Source organism: Merops nubicus, unplaced genomic scaffold (assembly GCF_000691845.1).
Source record: "Merops nubicus isolate BGI_N331 unplaced genomic scaffold, ASM69184v1 scaffold1276, whole genome shotgun sequence".
Classification (NCBI taxonomy): Eukaryota; Metazoa; Chordata; class Aves; order Coraciiformes; family Meropidae; genus Merops; species Merops nubicus.
This window is the reverse complement of record NW_008614155.1, coordinates 8,137-25,475: the sequence shown is the minus strand read 5'-3', so window position 1 is coordinate 25,475 and position 17,339 is coordinate 8,137. Positions and strand designations below refer to the sequence as shown.

Sequence of the window (17,339 nt, the reverse complement as noted above, 5' to 3'; positions counted from 1 at the left end):
AAATGTCAATTTGATTTGAGCTTATTTGTTTTACAATATAAGAACAGTTTTTGGAGCTGATCTCTCTGGCATGATATCGTGGCTTGTTAAAAGGACACATTCAAGTGGACGTGCCTTTTGGAACATCACCTGGATTCCTTCTTCGGTAGACGGTCTTGACATTGCCCCAAATCCTTGGTAGGCTCAGACCTTTCACTGCCAACTCAACAGGTCTTGTATTTTTTATGGAACAGTGCAAATCAGGACAATGAGATACTAGTTGAGATTTTACAGTTGGAGATCTCATAGTAGTTCATTCCTTACATAGACTCTGCAAGACAGAATATACTGTTTCTTTTTGAGGGTTTTTTGTTGTTTCGTAAGCCAAATACTAGCTTTTGAAATACGGATGTTTAGTTCTTGTGGGTGGCTAAGTATGCACTTATTTTAGCAAGGAGCTCTTGTTTTTCTGATGCCCTGTTCGGTCTCCCAGGACTGTAAGGCTCATTAGAGAATTAAAGAAAATAAAATGTTGCTTTATTCACTGATGAAGTGCAGCTCCCCAGCGTGAATTATAGTGACTATTTAACAATGCACAGCAGCACTACACAACAGCTTTAGTCTGAGGAGGAAAAGCCCACGTTACCCTACCTGAAGCACAGAAGGGAACAGAGATGGGACAGCTTTGGTCTAGAAGGGTCTTACACTTCACTAAAAGGCAGACTGCCTTGCCTGGCCACAGTGTATCTCTGGGCACTCAAAATCCATTTGTTATGAGTGCTGCTGCCAGGGTAACAACATCTTACTCTTAGCAAGGTGAACGTCTTGACACATTTCCCCATAGCAAGAGCCCTCTGCATAAATCTGATGATGCTTGGTTGATAAGAAGTAGGCTTGTACTTGGGGGAGTGGGTAATGAGACATCACTCTCATCAAAAATAGAACCCAGGCTGACACTCCTGATCCCACCTTGATGTACCAGTGAGCGCTAATTATACTAATGCATTTATAGCTTATGAAATTTCCCAGTGACCTTTAGCTTATCTCCCCCACAACATGGTTTAATCTTGATCTGTTTGTGCTGAAAGAAAATATCACACTTGTTAATTATTCTGAGAAGCTTTAGGAAGCAGCAATAGGAAAGTGCACATGGATGTGTTTCACTTCATAGCTGACTAAATCAGCATCAGAAATTACCATAAATGAGCAGCAAGGCAGTTCCTGATGCACTCACCGTACGTTCTCCAGCCTCCTTTTCACAGGCACTTGGCTGCCTCTCTACCAGCTGCTTCACAAGTTTGGTGAGATAGAAAGTTTAAAAACAAACTAGTAAACCATCACTCTGTCCAAGTTTTGCTTCCTATTTGCTGTTCCTGAGCAACATCTCAATTGAATATTTCACCTGGGATTCAGACTCTAGAGCTGGCTGCTTGCTGAAGACACAGTAATTACCAAGGGAGGTGTCAAGGGAACTTTTTAGAAATCAATGAGCAGCACATATCCTCAGACTCGCTAAAGAAATTGATTAGCTCTCTATTGTAGTAAGGGTTGGTTCCACAGTTCAGTGCAAGAGACTTCCAAATATGAGTGAAGTTTTATTTTCAGGGACTCGGTGACACGATGCCAGAATTCACCAAGGCTTTTCTCCACCCTGGCACAAGTGGGGAGCAAGAAGTTTACCACATCTCATGGAGCAGAGATTTAACTCCTGCTTGCATTTTTCGCTCTTTCTTATATTTGTAGTTGATACAAAGTAGGGCTTGCACTTTGAAGAGCCCAAGTCCCGCTTAACTGACTACAGTCACCCTCTGTGAGCAGTGGGATGGGTTGGGCAGTCTCTGATCTGTTCTGCAAGGTGTTAATTGAGCTCTCCAGCGCTATACTATAGTGGGGCAGAGTTGTTTTCCAAAGAAAAGAGTATTTAAATAGATACCTCATTATACGGGAGGGTTTAATAGTTTGCAAAGTCTCTGCTCCATTAAGATCGTATCTTACAGCCAGCCTGGCATATCTGCATGAATGTCAGTTTATACTATCTCAATCTAAATATATACTCATTTAATTTCATTTAATTAAAACCCAATAAAAGCTAGACAGATGTAATATAGTTAAAATAGTTACATCATGGTGTGAGCCCAATATTGCATATATAGAGTGTCTGACCTTCAGTGAGTGCATAATGTATTATTATTATTCAGATAAGCTAAATATAGGTCGTAAAGGTCAGAGCAGCTTTGGCACCTGACTTAGAGAGAGCATTGAGGGATGATTTCCTTTCTTCAGGCTCCTAGTGTGGAGTAAACAGCTGGAGATGAAGAAGCAGCATGTTTGGGAAAGGTGCTCTCTTCTGACACTGGCAGTTATGTGGGCTGGTAGTGTTCTGGGGGTTTCAGGCAGCTCTTTGAACATGAATGCAGTCAGGTTATGTGCCCAGGGGGGCTCTGAACATCAGTTTCTAGAGGTCTGTTCATCTTCTGTCAAGGTACTAGAGAGTTTGTGGTTTAAGACAACTAAGCTGTCATCTTCGGCTCTTTCAACCCCAGAGGACTGGTGTCTTTGTCAGAGGCAAATACACGGTTTATAAATCTGCCCCGTACCCTACCATCCCTCATTTACGAATTAAATTGCTATGTGAGTGTATGCAATTTTCTCGTTAAATCTCTGAACAGCATAACTCTTTACATTTAGAAGGCTTTTTTCCCCCCTTTCTCCCCAATACATAGATCTTCCCTCACAAGTGATGCTTAATTTTTATTTCTTTTTCAGTCCAGCTCTTGGGTAGTTTTACCAGTACATGTTGGGCTAATTGCTCTAGAGACAAGAATACAAATAAAAACAGGTTTTCATCTCCATTATCACAGATCAAGGCAAAAGCAAGGCCTCTGACTCATGCTTGTTGTAGCAAAATTCTTCCTTGCTCATCTTGCTAATACTTCCCACCTCTTGTGGAGAGGCTGCTTTTCTACAAATGCAGTGACTCAGGACAACTCCCTGTTCTCCCCCGGGGTGCACAGCTTCAGTCTTTGCCTCTCAGTCATTGACACAGGATCTAAGGCTTGCTCTGGGCTGAGGAATCTCCCTAGCATACTTAACTCATTTAAAACCACTTTAGTTGAACTGATTTTAAAATTGTTTGGATGCTGTAGTATTGCAGGTGAGGTACATACGAGTTCTGGCAGCAAACAACCCCTAACCATGTTTTAAAATTAGCTGATGATGTGGCGGAAACTGTCAGCATAGATATATTGTGCTGATGCTTCACAGTTCTTCTGTAAAGATTCTTGGATCACAGGCTCCTGAAGACTTCAAAGCAACTTGGACGGTATTCATACTTTCAAAGCTCCCGAATGCTTCCAGTGTGTTTCGTAGTTGAAGAATTGCTCTTCCACTTTGCTCTTCAGAAAAATTATGGACAAAATGTCAAATAGAAAGAAATAACTGTTCCAAATATTAACATACAGGTATCTTTGCTGTGTAAGGAAACCCCAGAAATTCAGGGAGCATTGTCATCTTCCATCTAGTGAAGAACTTGGTCTTATGACAAGTATCATTCCATTTTAATCACCATCAATTAACTGAGTTATGGAACTGTACCCTAGACCCTAGTCTGGCTTTCAGGCAATTAACTGCAAGTAACGTATCAGAGAGGGCTCTGCAGGTGACTTAGTCACTCTCGGGAAAAGTGTAGGTGCCTCTAATAAAGCAGCAGTGGGAGCCAGCTCACCAGATCATCTTGCTGCATCTGTGCTCTCTGAGTTACCAAGTATTTTCATTTTAGTCTTGATCCTACAGGTAAAAGCATTATTTACTTGGAAACAAAAGGAATACCCAACATACACAGAAAAATCTTGCAAAAAGAGGTGGTGCTTTTGCCAGTGAAATGGCAGTGATGGCCATATGCTGCTTCATTGGTAATAGCCAGCAGTTGTACCCAGCAGAAGACATTCAGCTTTTGGCAAGGAACAGCTTTGAGTCCAGACATCAGATGGGCATCAGCGTGGGACAAGATGTGTAAGGACAGCCAAAAAGAATGGGTGTTGGGGTGTATTATCCAAAAGGATCAGGAAACCCACACAAGAATGGATGCTTTCTCAGAAACGACTGACTGGACAAGGCTTGAAGCAATATTGTAACCAACCAGCTGACAGCTGAAGTTTCGTGTCCGGGAAGAACCTATACTGCACATCTCAGTCTTGCTGTGAGGTGCACAGAGAAGTGATGGAGTCCACACAGATTCCCTGTTGCAGCTGGTGGCAAATAGCCAGTCTTTTCTGCAGTGCTTTCACTTCTGAAAATATTTTCCCTTAAAACTATGTTAGGAAGTAGCTGAAAGCACTGTCGGAGTTCTCTGGGGTTCAGTGTTGCACTGCCCTAGTGCCCAGGTCCAGCCAGCAAGAGCCTTGGTTTCTTTATTTGATGTTGCTTTGAAGTGATTTTTTTGGGTGGTTTGAGTTCCGGCAAGGAAGCAGCGAGTTGATAAGTCTGGGGTGAGTTTGTGTCAGCAGAATGAAGTCCCTTCTCCAGCAGAGCCTCTCCTCCACACTGGGAAACACTAATACAAATAATCTCATGGGGTTTTCCAGTGTATCATCCTGTGCTTTGCCCTGCTTTGATCACCTGGCTGTATGCTTCCACTACACAGAGGATGTCAGGGTCAGCATTCATTCCTGACTGAAGTGAATGTGTGGGGTGTTGCTCAGTGTCTGACATCACAATGGGAGGATAAACTCTCTCTCCTTATGAGTGTGTCAAACCTTTCAAACACAAGGAATTGGGTTTGAAGTTTGATCTTTGGTTTCCCTTTGCATAAAGTGGCCTGCTGTCACAGGGCACAAGTGGGCCTCAGTATCCATTCGAGTGATGGCATCTCTGTCACATGATGGGCTCTCTTCTGTTGGCACTCTGTGGCCTGTGTGCTGTGATTTGGTCCTTTAAGGGACACTCTGAAAGGACAAAAGCCATAGATGCTTTGTCATATCACGTGAAGGGCAAACGGAAAGTTTTATTCCTTCTGGATGAGGAAATTTGGGGTCCAACAGAAGAGCCTTGTGCACTCTCCATAGTGGTGTCCTCTGAGCAAAGAGTGAATGTCTTAACTTGGCAAAGGTGAGAGAGACCCAGAACAAACACTGCTCTAGATACAGCAAGCCTCTGTGCTGCTCCCACAAGGGCTGGCTTACATTTGGAGGCCAGGAGGACTGGGATTTAATGTAGGAAAAAAAACGACCTGGTCACACATTTTAAGGAATATGCTTCAAGTATGCAGTTGCTCCTGGAGCTCTGTGTAGACAATGGCATATTAGAGAGAGGGTTTAGCCTCTGCAGGGAGTAGATTTAAAGATTTGCTGCAAATCTTCTCCGTTCTAGGGCAGAACAATAAACCCTGTTTCAGCTAGACGAGAGAGAAGGAAGTCCTGTTTTCTGCCCTTTGGGCTTGTACTCAAAGTCATTGCACCATTCCCATGGGAAGTGACACACTGTGGTGATGCTTTTCTTAACTCTGAGAATTGTGGAGGGGGACAGGAGGGGGGAGGCCCTAGACCAAACGGAACAAAAATATCACTTGGCAAACTTTCCAGCGAGGCAAAGAGGAATAACCCTGTTTTCCGTGGCTGTGCTATTCCATGTGAGTATCTCTGGATATAACTGTTCTGCCAAGGGTAGCAGTAGTTACTAAGATAGATAAATAAACAGCAGATTTATTGTTGCAAGAGAGAGAATACCCACAGCTTCAGTCACTGCAAGATCTTTCCTGATGCTTCAGTCATCTGTGGATAAAAAGCGTTCAGAAAATATAACCAGCCATAAAGTTAAAATGGGGTAATGTCAGCTTGGCAGAGGAAAATGCTAAAATGAGTAGTTTGAATTGCTGCTCCTGCTTAAAGGAAGGACTGCCTAAAGGAAGGGTAGTTAGGAAAGATAAAGAATAAGTATAAATATTGTAATTACTTTTTAAGAGGGAAGTTAAACATGCTTAAAATATGCCTTCTTTGTATTTACAGAAATTCTTTTCTGTCTTTCTTTCACATTGGGTGATCATTGTTGTGGATAATGGAATGAGCTGTAAATCTGAGATACACGACACTCTTGTATGCATACTGGTATTTATTAATCAATACACTGAACATGATTTGACACACTGTGTCCTGTTTAACCCTGTTTTTCTGTCTGTTTAAACTCCTCAGTTTTCTTTGGTAAGTGCTTGGTATTCAGATGCTACAGATCTGCATAAAACCAACACATACCATGAACTGCCTACAGATTCAATTTGCATGAATCTCTCCCTTATACTAACAGCCTTCATACATGCAAAATAAGACCAAGGGGACAAAAGTGGGGATTAGAAAGGTTCCCTGCCAGTTTGCCCAGCTGGAGCATCTCCCCTTCATCATGCTTTGTTACCCATGGCACGCTGAACTCGAGACACTGCCCAGTGGTTCCTGCACTTGCTAAACACATTGACTTCATAAAACAAACCTTTGTAGATCATTGCAACAGGATAACTTAACCTTACTCCCAGAGAACCCCTCCTTATAAGATACTCTTCATTACAGCATGTAAAATTATCTCCAGTGCCTTATAAAGAGGGTTGGATTCCTTTCTCCAGCTAACATCCAAATTAGGCAGGAACAGAGGTCTGGCTAGCATGCCATTGTTCCGTTACCAGAAACTGCTTCGTTTTGGAATATTTCTGTATGTAAAGTTAATTCTGCATGACACAAATTTCTTTGCCAGAAGGAACCTGATGCAAGGGTTATGTGAATACAAAGAATGGCTCAGAAACGGATTTTATATGCTCTCCCTTTTTTTTAATTTCTTTAACCAAGCAGATTTTGTCCCACTGGTCATTCTAACCTCAAAGCAAAATTGCACCTAGTGCCCACAACCATGTGCTTTCCACACCTCCTGCCCAGCACACTCACGGGTCACACAGCCCCCAGGACACCACCTCCTTGTTCTGTATGAGGAATGAAGGAGCACTGCACCATCTTCCCAATGTGTCCTCCATCTCAACTGCTTGAACAGTGGTGTGGGGGAATGCAAGTGGTGAGGCCAAACAGCAATGCCACATCAGCAGCTCAGTTTGGCCCCTGTTTGTGAGGGTGGTGGCTTTAATGGCAAGATGCAGGGCTGGATGTTGCACTCCTGGAAGCAATGAGCTTTACTAACCTCCTGAGAGTGTCACTGACTTTTATTGCACATCAGTTTCTTTTAGTTTTTGGTTGTTTGGTTTTTTTTTTTTTTTTTCCTGTTGCGCTAATACAAATTCTAGCTTTAAAAAAACTTTCTGCTTTTTAGTTATAGTTTTCTTCCTTTCCTCTTTGTACTAATGCTTCTCTCTAATCTTATTTGCATTCAAATTACCTCACCAGGTGGTACACCGATCAGAGGTAAGAATGCTGAAATGTGCCTCCAGTTGTCACGTCACTCCATTTCCTGTCTGCCTTGTCCCTTCTCCTCCGATGTTTCTCATCTTCAGCTTTTACTCTCAGCCCTAACTCTGCCAGTGCACTCACTCATCTGCACTCTCTCAGTAGTGTGTTTATTTTGGTTGGTTTTTAGCGTGATTTCTTGTAGACTCACCCATTGCAATTTTGCACTGTTGAAAGGGGGTTATTCAACGGAAGGTTTGCAAAGAGGAAAATGATCCCTGGCCTCCTCCATGGGAGTGTTGACAGCTCCTGCAAGTCTCTGAACTTCCTGTGCAGTTGCGGCCTCTGAGGTTTTGCGTCTGGGGGGTTTTAGATGGATTTCTTTGGTCTAAGTGTAAGGAGGTAACATTCTCACAAGAGAACAGTTAAATTCTTCTCTGCTGCTGCTGATGGTCATGAAACTCTAATCAGAAGAAGATAAATTCTTGAAAGTTTTAACAAATCTGGCTCTGGGATAAGGAGCACCTTCATTTGCATTCCTCATGTTTGCCTTTCCAGTGTGCTGACCCTCTAATGCGGCGACAGAGTGGAGAACCACTGCCCCAGACCCCCTTTCGAAGCTGGACACGCTCATCTGGCTCTGCAGCACAAAGATTTATTTTAAAAAGATGAATCAGAAGCACATCTGGCTGCTTTAAGCCTTCATTAATTAAACCCACCCCTGGTTTGACAGCCCGGTATGCACAGTCCCTGGCTAGTTTTTACAGCCTGTATGCACCAGTAATGACTTTCCAATTGGAGTGTTGTCTTTTCTAGCCTAAACACTCAAAGCTGTCTCTTCAGATTAACTTCAGCACGTTAGTCAGTGTTACATGCTAAGGCCCTTCTGAATTCTCTTGTGATTTTGTTTACCCCTGTTGACTGACCCCTGAATTTCTCGACAGAATGACAACCACCTATAAATGAATGTGGCCTCGTTTGTTCAGTTTTCCCCATTCTCCCCTTTCTTCCCCCTTCTCCCTGAGTCACTGCTGGAAGTTAATAATCTGACTCTTTGGAACTGGTTCTGTTGCTGGGGGTTAATGTTTTCAGCTCCCGCTAAGTGATTTTAGAGTAAATGTGAATTGCCGTTTGATGCGTATTTGCATTAAGTTGCCTCTGTAGCAAATCTGGGTCAGGGAAAAAGACTGCAAACCTCATTTTTATATGAATGGGCTTATATATCTGTCATTCCTCCCTTTGGAACGCTGGAGATTGACAGCTGTGATGTTACAAGCTCCTTAAACTATTTCTTCGTCTCCAATTTCTGCTGCAAATCCTGAAGTGAAATGACAGGTTGAATGCTAACTAGCCAAGCGCCCTGAGCTCCCAGCCCTGCACGCCGAGCGCGGCCGCCCTGTCTGATGACATTAGTGACTCAGCACCAGAACCACATGGATGCTTCATACGTCCTGCTTGGGAACCAAACGCATCTCTGTGGAAAGAACCATCCATCTCATAAAACATAAGTTCCCTGCACCCCATCCCCCTGCCCACCCCCATTTGGGTCCTGATGAGGTATTTTAAGAATGTTCTTGACATTATTTAAAATATATGTGTCCTGTTTGAATGTCAAAGATGACATTTCTGTGAGAGCAAACAGAAGCCACGTGCCGCTCTCTGGCTTCTCCCAGAAGATTTCTGTCAGCCTAACGCCTTTTATTTAAAAGGGAGGTCATTGAATTTCTAAAGATAATGACAGATTAGATGAAAGTGCTTTTATGATGGTGAGGTTGTGTCCATGTAGAAGTGACTGTTCTGCCATGTTCTATACCCAGCTGCACTCTTGTTCCTCATTAAGGTAAGTTTGATGCTTTGGAATCCATTAATTTGGTCTGAAAGGAAGGGTGAACTAATGACTCTTAATGAACCCTTTTGGTAGTAATGTTGGGGGGGGAAGGGATGGGTTTGGTTGCATTTAATTGCTGCTGTGACTGTTGCTAGGAGTTGTGTGTCTGGAGTACTTGGGAGGTTTGAGCATTACCCAGGGCTGGAGCAGCAGAGAACACAGGGAGCAGCGTGTGATTAGTGAGAAGATGACCTGAGAAATTCTACCATGCACCTCTCAAAACAGGAAGAAATTTTTTTTGTCTAAACACCTCATTTGACCTTACCCCACATATTTGGTCTTTCTATCCGAGACATCTCTGGCTTCCCTGAAATGCGAGAGGCTCCCATCTGTCATTCAGAGCCTCCATTTGCAGCTACACTCTTTACTCCTCTGGAACTGCCCCAGATACTAATTTAATCTTGAAATCCCTATTTGTTCACCAGAAAGACATGGAGCTGGCAGATGCCCATCAGATTAGCCAATAGCTAGCTTCTTAAGATGACCCAAAGATAGTATCAGCAAATCTATGTTTAAGCAAATTCTGCGCCATTCTTATTTTCCAAGTAGCATGTAGGATGTTCATTTCCAGCATTTCTCTGGAATTGAACTCACACAACCTTTTGTGAAACCTGGCTGTGTTTTCCTGCCTCAGGCTGCGAGAGACAGCAGAGCATGGTTGTTTCTGGTGAGTGCTGGACTGAACAGGAATTAGGTTGGATGCACATGTAGAGGTAAAGAAATATCATCATCTCAGGTATTATCCCTCTCCAGTCAGATTTATTTGTTACTTTTCTGTCACCACAGGAAATATCTGAGGTTCCTATACATAAGAGTATTTCTTCCCTGCAGACATCAGCATAGCAGAGGTCTGTCTGAATTAACTTTAGATCAGCTCATTTGGGTGTCAGAAGCTGTCTGTCTGGGGAGCCAGGTGAACACCTGCACCGACTCCTGTATGGCTGCAGCTCAACCTTTTCCAGTTCCAAGCAAACAGATTTTAATATAGCTCCAGTGTTTTGATGCTATCCTGCAAGCTGGAGCATAAAGCTATCCAAAGAGATTAGAGGAAGCTTAAAGAATTTTGCTGTCTCTTCTTGAGCCTGTGTTTGTACATTTCACTGTACTTTGTATACAGTAGGGTTTTTTTCCTGCTTCTTGAGCTTTTCCACTCACAAAAAAAAGGCAGACGGAAAACAATTTAAAAATGAGAAGCTGTGCTTGCAGGAGCAGAAAGCATTGGGTGAGATAGTGCCTGGAAATTTTTGTGATGCTGTGTTTCCTACTGTCGGGGTTTAGATTGACTCATGTCCCCTCAGAAGCACACAGAGGCATCACTGTGTGTTTTGCAGTGCTGTAGTTCTGCTGCTGACAGAGTCCCCTGAGATTTCCTGTGCCTGCTGATGAGAAATCAGAGCATCCTGAAACTCTGCTGTCCAAGAAGAGACCTCTGCTGCTGAGCATGTTTGGCCTTCTGTAGTCCTTCTCTGCCCAAGGCTGGCTCGGTGGCAACAGTTGGGTGCTGTCAGCAGCTGCCTCTGGTGCAGAGGAGAGTGATTTCTCAGCAGTGCTGCCATCCAGAACAGGCTTCTTGCATGCCAGTCACCCACCTCTCGGACATAATGACCATAACGAACTCTAACAATGAAAATATATTTGTAGTTATCTTGTTTTGCATAACTGGCAGTGCTGATGACTGGTGGAAGCTAGGTGCAATCCTCTCTAACAGCTGGGAGGGTGCCGCTGTTAGAATTACAAAAAGTAATGAATGTGGGAAATGCTTATATTCATTATTAGCGACCCTTGTGTGCTTTTGGTGTCCTTCAGTTTTCCATAGCTCCCACGGCAAATGTTGGTTATCTTGGGCAGCATCCAGAGTGTCAAAGTCCAACTCCCTCATTGTCAGGGCTTCACAGTGTCTCTTTCTCCATGTTCACATTTATGTGTCCTTGTTTGGTCTGGTCTTGCCTCTGGCCCTGCTCCACAGCTCTCTGGATTTTAGTAGGAGGGTTCTTCTCTAGGAGGGAACTTTTAGCAGAAAGGGGATTGGGACCCATACCTGTGCACTGGCTGCAGGAGTGGCTAAGAATACTGCTTCAGGAAAAGTCAGGCAATGTTTCTGTGATAGACCTTGCTGGGAGACAGGGGGAGAGAGAAGGGAAGGGCTTGGGGTATCCATGTGCTCTGTAGTGCAGGGTGGGCAAAATTTACCTGTTCCCTGAGAGAAAAGGCCCTGGCCAGGTAGCTGGGTTCATTAACATCTGGATTGCAAGTCCTTCCCTTAGATGAGTGCTGTGACTGCAGCCTCGTTCCTCTGATTCTTGGGTACTTATGGGAGCATTTAATTCCATGTCTAATTTTATAACCAGGGCAAAAGGTCAGCCCCCCCTCGCTCTGAGCCAGGATGTCTGAGACTGTGAATGTCCTGGTAGAGGAATGGAGCTTCTCCCACTGCTGGGGATGGAGCTCCAACCTGAATAGATTTGGAAGATAGTCGCCCCAAGAGCTGCTGTGTTTAGCTCTGTGTGGTGCTCGTTGCGGGAAGAGAGCACGAGCACCTCATGAGCTACAGAACAGGATTTTGGAGAGATACATTTATATGGCAGCTGAGAGCTTTTTACATTTGGTTTGTCACCTAGAGGAGAGAGTGACAAACCCTCGGTGGCACAACAGTACCCAGTGCTGGCAAGAAGCAGCCCTTATCAGGATCAGCCTTCCCCAGCTCTCTCCATGCAGCATGCTTAAATGCTTCTTTTAACCACTGTCACTGCAAGTAATGACTGCCTCAGCACAAGGGTGTTTGAATAGATAAGTATCTTGGAGAACTGCTAATGGGGCTGCTGTCTGTGCCCAAGTTTAAAGAGCAGAAGAAATGGCTAGGAGAGAAGGGACTGGCAGTGAGATAGAAGCAGAGTGAAGAACCCATAAGAGATGCTTGTCAGCCAGCAAGGCCAGCTCCTGCCCTCGGACCCAGAAAGCTCTGCTGTGTCACCATTCTCCATGGCACTGCAGAGCAGCCAGGGTTTTTTCTCAGGAGCTGTCAGCTCCCTGATAAGCTGTGTCATTGGGAACAGATGTGGGCCACGGGCGGGACCGATAGGACGGGGCCGGGTGGCCAGAGCGGCACCGTGCGTCAGGGTGCTCCGGGGGCGGCTCAGATCCCTGCAGAGCCCCCGAGCAGCAGAGCGAGCCGCTCACCGCTCCTCTGCGCACACGTGCGCACGTTCTGAGGGCAGGTGGTCCTCGCGCATCTGCTGAAGCTGTGGACATCAGGACTCAGCCATGCAAATGAGAACAAGGCACCTGGCACAAGAGTGCTGGAGGTGTCCGTATGGGAAGTCTGCAGTAATATCCTGTGTGCCCTGCAGAGCCCCCGAGCAGCAGAGCGAGCCGCTCACCGCTCCTCTGCGCACACGTGCGCACGTTCTGAGGGCAGGTGGTCCTCGCGCATCTGCTGAAGCTGTGGACATCAGGACTCAGCCATGCAAATGAGAACAAGGCACCTGGCACAAGAGTGCTGGAGGTGTCCGTATGGGAAGTCTGCAGTAATATCCTGTGTGAACAAGACCTTACTCAGCAACTTGTGCAACATAAATCCCAAAGTAATGAGTAAGAGTAAATAGGCCTTCCCTCCTAACCCTGGTTTGCAGAGGCGCAGAAGATGATCAGATGAGATGTTGACAGGGCTAGGAATAGAAATCAGGTCCTTTGCACTTGTCAAAACAAAGAAATTTTTGTGCTTTTGAGCATCTTTGGATGCAGCTTTCATGAACTTCAGGGAATGGAGCTACTCAGCCCTCAGTTCTTCCTTTCCATTAGTTCTCGTCATCTGTCCAGCCTAGACTTGAACCCTCCAAGAGGTGAAACTATTGCCTTTCTCTGGGATGGCTGAATTAGAGCCTGGAGCATTTAACACTTTGGGAGTTTTTCCCAAGGCTCAGATACATTTACATTTCCAGCTTTCTGATCCCTGCAATGTTTGAGCTTCTTAACTTTATTCATAAATCTCTGTACCCTGAGATACCTATGCTTTCCTGTATCCATCACTTAGCTGTAGGTTGTACTTCAAGAAAACCCCTATAGTCTCACTGACTGCCATCGATTTACCATGTTCCTTCCATGTTCTGCTAGCTGTCAGCTATACTGTGGGATCTGTATGTTTGCCTAATGATGATTTATTGCAGTAACTATTTTCTTTCTGGTTCAGTTGAGATGTTTGCGTTAACTTCCTTCTGCTTTCTGGCTTCTGTCTTGCTCCTGGCATGCCATAGTTGGAATAGTCGTGCCAACAAAACCAGAATCATTTGCCCAATGTCCCTGAGCAGTTTGTAGGCAGTTGGTGACACGTTACATGTTTATAGCATGATCCTAGAAACTGGTCCATCTCAGCTGCAGAACTGACAGGCAATAACAGCATGTTACCTGAAACTCCTCTCTGCCTTCATTTTCTTCATCCTCTTATGTTTTCCTCTTCTCTTTCCTGCACTGATGTTGAGGTCCCTAGAGATAAAAAATAATTTGACTAGCTGAGATTTAAGAGAGATGCTGATTGCAAGTACAGAAGGTATAAATACCGCTGCTATGTATTGAATGGCTAAAAGGGGCATGTAAAGGGCATGTGTTCATGACAGAATCATCTAGGGATCTTACTTTTTTCTAGGCAGATGCCACTGCCTGTCAGCGGAAGCTGTCTGTGCTTTCAACCCAGCCAGCTGATGAGGGCTACAAGCTAAGCCAGAGATATGGTCTTCCTCAGGGTGATGATATCCACTCTTTGAGGTTTTTTTTCTTGGTTTTGTTTTGTTTTTTTTTTTTAAGTTTGGGTATGTTTTGCAGCAGACAGCTTTTCCCAGCCAAGCCTGATGCGAGCACTCAGAATGAGCTCGGCAGCACATGTGTGCCCGCAGAGTAATGAACAGAAATTAAGAAGGGGATAATATATGGTGAGTGCCAGGAAAATATTCCTGACAGAGAGCATAACCAAGCTGTGGCATCAATTCCTTGAGGAAGTGGTGAAAGACCTGTCACTTGGCACATTTAAAATGGGATTGGACAGAACATAAGTACATTTACAAAAGGGAGCAATCCTGCTCTGGCCCTCAGGGATGCACAAGATAACCTAATAGGTCTTTTCCATTTCTAGATTCTCTGATTCTCTGTGTCTTGTCAATACTGAGAAGCTTCGTCCTGCTCCATTGCCTGTCATGCTGCTGTCTACTTCAAGATGTTTTTCCCAGACAGCATGTAGAAATTCAACATTCTCCCTGAATTAAGCAATAGTGCTCTGTAGGCTTTAGTTTGTGGATGTTCAGAGAGCACCACAGCTAGAGAAAGTTGGCATGTCCTTTTATTAGTTAGGTAGAAAGACTTCTGCAAACAAGCTTTCTTTAACTGAAACCTCATTTCCAGCACTAATGCAACAATGGGCAGGGCTCTGTACATCTTTTTATTATATGGCAGAACCCGGGGAAGTTCATTTTTCCCTATGACATATAGACTTGTGCTACAGTCTCAATTTATCCTTCTAAATAATGTAGGTGGCAGTGGTTGATTCACATTAGTTTTTCTTCTGTTCTGATGATATGAAAAACTGAGTTTGACCTCTGCAGCTTGAACCAGTAAGAAGGGAGAAGGTAATTTCACCAGCTATTCTCAGTGCCACTCTCAGTGGTTGTTTTGAACTGTGGCCGGCAGAAATGAGTTCAAATCCTTACAAGCAAAGGGGTTAATGCTTTCCTTAGGTTCAGTGTATAGTTTATAGCAGAGTTCCCTTCTTATAGGCAATCCTACCCAGCAGAGTCTGAGCACTTGGAGGCACTTTAAAAATTATTCCCACGTTGCCTGGGGAAAGCAGGCTGAGCACCAGCCACTTCAGTGTCTGGCCAACACCTGGCTGTTGGCTCCTGCAGTGCCAGCTTGCTGTCATATGAATCCTGCTGCTTTTTTTCTCTGCATCTTCATCTTTTAGTCTGCATATGGGACCCAGTTAGGGGAGTTTAGATGTGACCAGTTTTGCAGTCCTCTGTGCTAGGCAAGAAGCTAGATGAAAGACCAACCTCCCAGGCTGAGCAGTGCTGGACACCAGTGGAGTAGGCTGAGCAGATGAGAGGAAATCCCTTAGACCAGCACTCACTTCCACATCATGGGTACCCTACAGGTTCCTCATGCTACTGTGTGCTCTGACAGTTGCTGCAATTTAGATGTGCCTCACATGCATCTTGCACTTTGGGGATGGGATCAGATCATGTCCCGAGGAACCTGCAGTCTGGACTAAGCAACTGTTCCTGATCCAAAGCTGGGAGGAGCAGGCGCTGCTGGGACAAAGGCAGAGCGGCTTTCATTGAGCGACGTGCTGCAAAATGGGTGCATTGCATTGGTGTATATCCGTGATATCTCAGCCTGAGTTTCTAATATTTTTGTATCATGTGTAATGAAATGTGAAAGAACAAGGAGATCACTGACATGGAGAAAGCTGGCAAAAGTCAAAGTATTTTCTCCAAAAGGGTTGTCTGTTGGAAAGGGAGGGGTGGTGAGGTGGGAGAAATGGGACTCTGCCAGCTTCTGCAGGAAGGTCGTAATTTGTTGAGCATTTGCTAAGCTTTGTGTGCATCAGATAAGAAGCAAACAGCTACAGTGAGTGTGCTTTGTGCTTGGCTGTTTTGATTAAAGGCTTATTAAAGGTCCTTTTATTAGACAGGAGTCCCATACAAAGCTGTAATTAATACGTGTGTATGTGTATGTTTTTTTCCGTTATTGAAGCAATGAATCTAAGTGGTTGGGCCGGTTGGTAATACATCAGTGGCTGGTTCCCTCTACATTAAAAAAATAACAATAATCAATTTCACAAGGTTCTAACAGCACACTGAGTACCTTTTGCCTGCATGCTGGTACCCTGTGGGTCCAGGGAACATCATAATATTTTTTTACCCCAGAAGATACTTTAAAACTATGGGGCATGTCCTTCCTTTTCTGAGGCTGGCTGTTCAATTACCAGATTTGCCATAACCTGAATTGTCTGTGTCATCTTGTTTGTGTACAGGAGCCCTGCAAATAGAGAACAGCGAGGAGTCAGACCAAGGCAAATATGAGTGTGTTGCAACCAACAGCGCAGGAACTCGCTACTCTGCCCCAGCTAACCTTTACGTTCGAGGTAAGAGCTGCTTCCACCCAAGGAGGTCACTCTCCTCCTGCTCAAAAGGCTCCGTGGATTTCAGTGAAGGAGAATATCTCCTGTCTTAGTGCCCTGATCACACTTTATGGACTGTCTAATGTAGCCTTTTGGTCAAAAAAAAAGATAAGTTTGAGCATATCTTTAATCCACACTGGATTTTACTCACATTTCTGGAAATATGTTTTTACTCTTCATATGGGTGTTATGTAAAATACTGGAATATGCAGGACTGGAATTCCTTTCTCCCTTGAACTCCTTAATTTTGTGTCATAGTTATTTTAATTGAGAGTGAGGGGTGCTTAATCCTCTTAGTATAAATTAATCTTTGGTGGAGTAGTATAAAACTGATCACGCTCTGATGAGCCAGAGGTGCCTGGCTATAGGTGAGCTGATATTTAGGCCTCTGCTGTGGAATGTGTGTCTTTAAAAACTGAACGGCTTTTTGGAGTTGTCCTAATCCATCTCACATGCATCGATGATTTAGCCTCTGGGTATTAATGGCTCACGCTGGGAACCTGCTGGAAATTAGCTGCAATTCATGTAAAGTGATTTTTCTAATGGTTATGCTGTGTTGCCTATTTAAAACTGTTTTCAACATAGCAGGATAACTAGGTTTTACATGAGGGCAGTCCCCTGCCAGTTTTCTTTCTCTGCATTAAAAGTGTTTGAGTTAGCTTGAAGGGAAGCAAGGATTAAAATCCACATACACTTTCTGTTAATTTTGACAAGAAAGAAATGTGCTGCTTCATATGGGACTGTATAACCAGAGCCACTGGTCAGAAACCCCTGGGAAATGTGCTTGCAGATTTTACCAAGAAGAGAAGGAAGTTTCTTGTGTTGGGACAACATCTTGTTTGTTAGGAAGATAGAACCAGGTTTTATTTCTTCATAGTTTATCAACTGTCTAATAACAAAATCTCATCTTCATTTCTTCCTTCCTCTGCCTTGA

General features: G+C 44.1%; 1 protein-coding gene across 1 annotated transcript in view; it reads left to right on the top strand.

The window, feature by feature from the left end:
- The window catches only part of LOC103774683 (receptor-type tyrosine-protein phosphatase F-like), a gene marked incomplete at its 3' end in the record, with an annotated part of 196,689 nt that extends 180,320 nt beyond the window's left edge, over positions 1–16,369 (top strand). Inside the window, exon 6 of the mRNA XM_008942105.1 lies at positions 16,259–16,369. Within this exon, the coding sequence (XP_008940353.1) occupies positions 16,259–16,369 (111 nt within the window). The remainder of the gene's footprint in view (positions 1–16,258) is intronic.
- Positions 16,370–17,339: the final 970 nt, after the last annotated feature.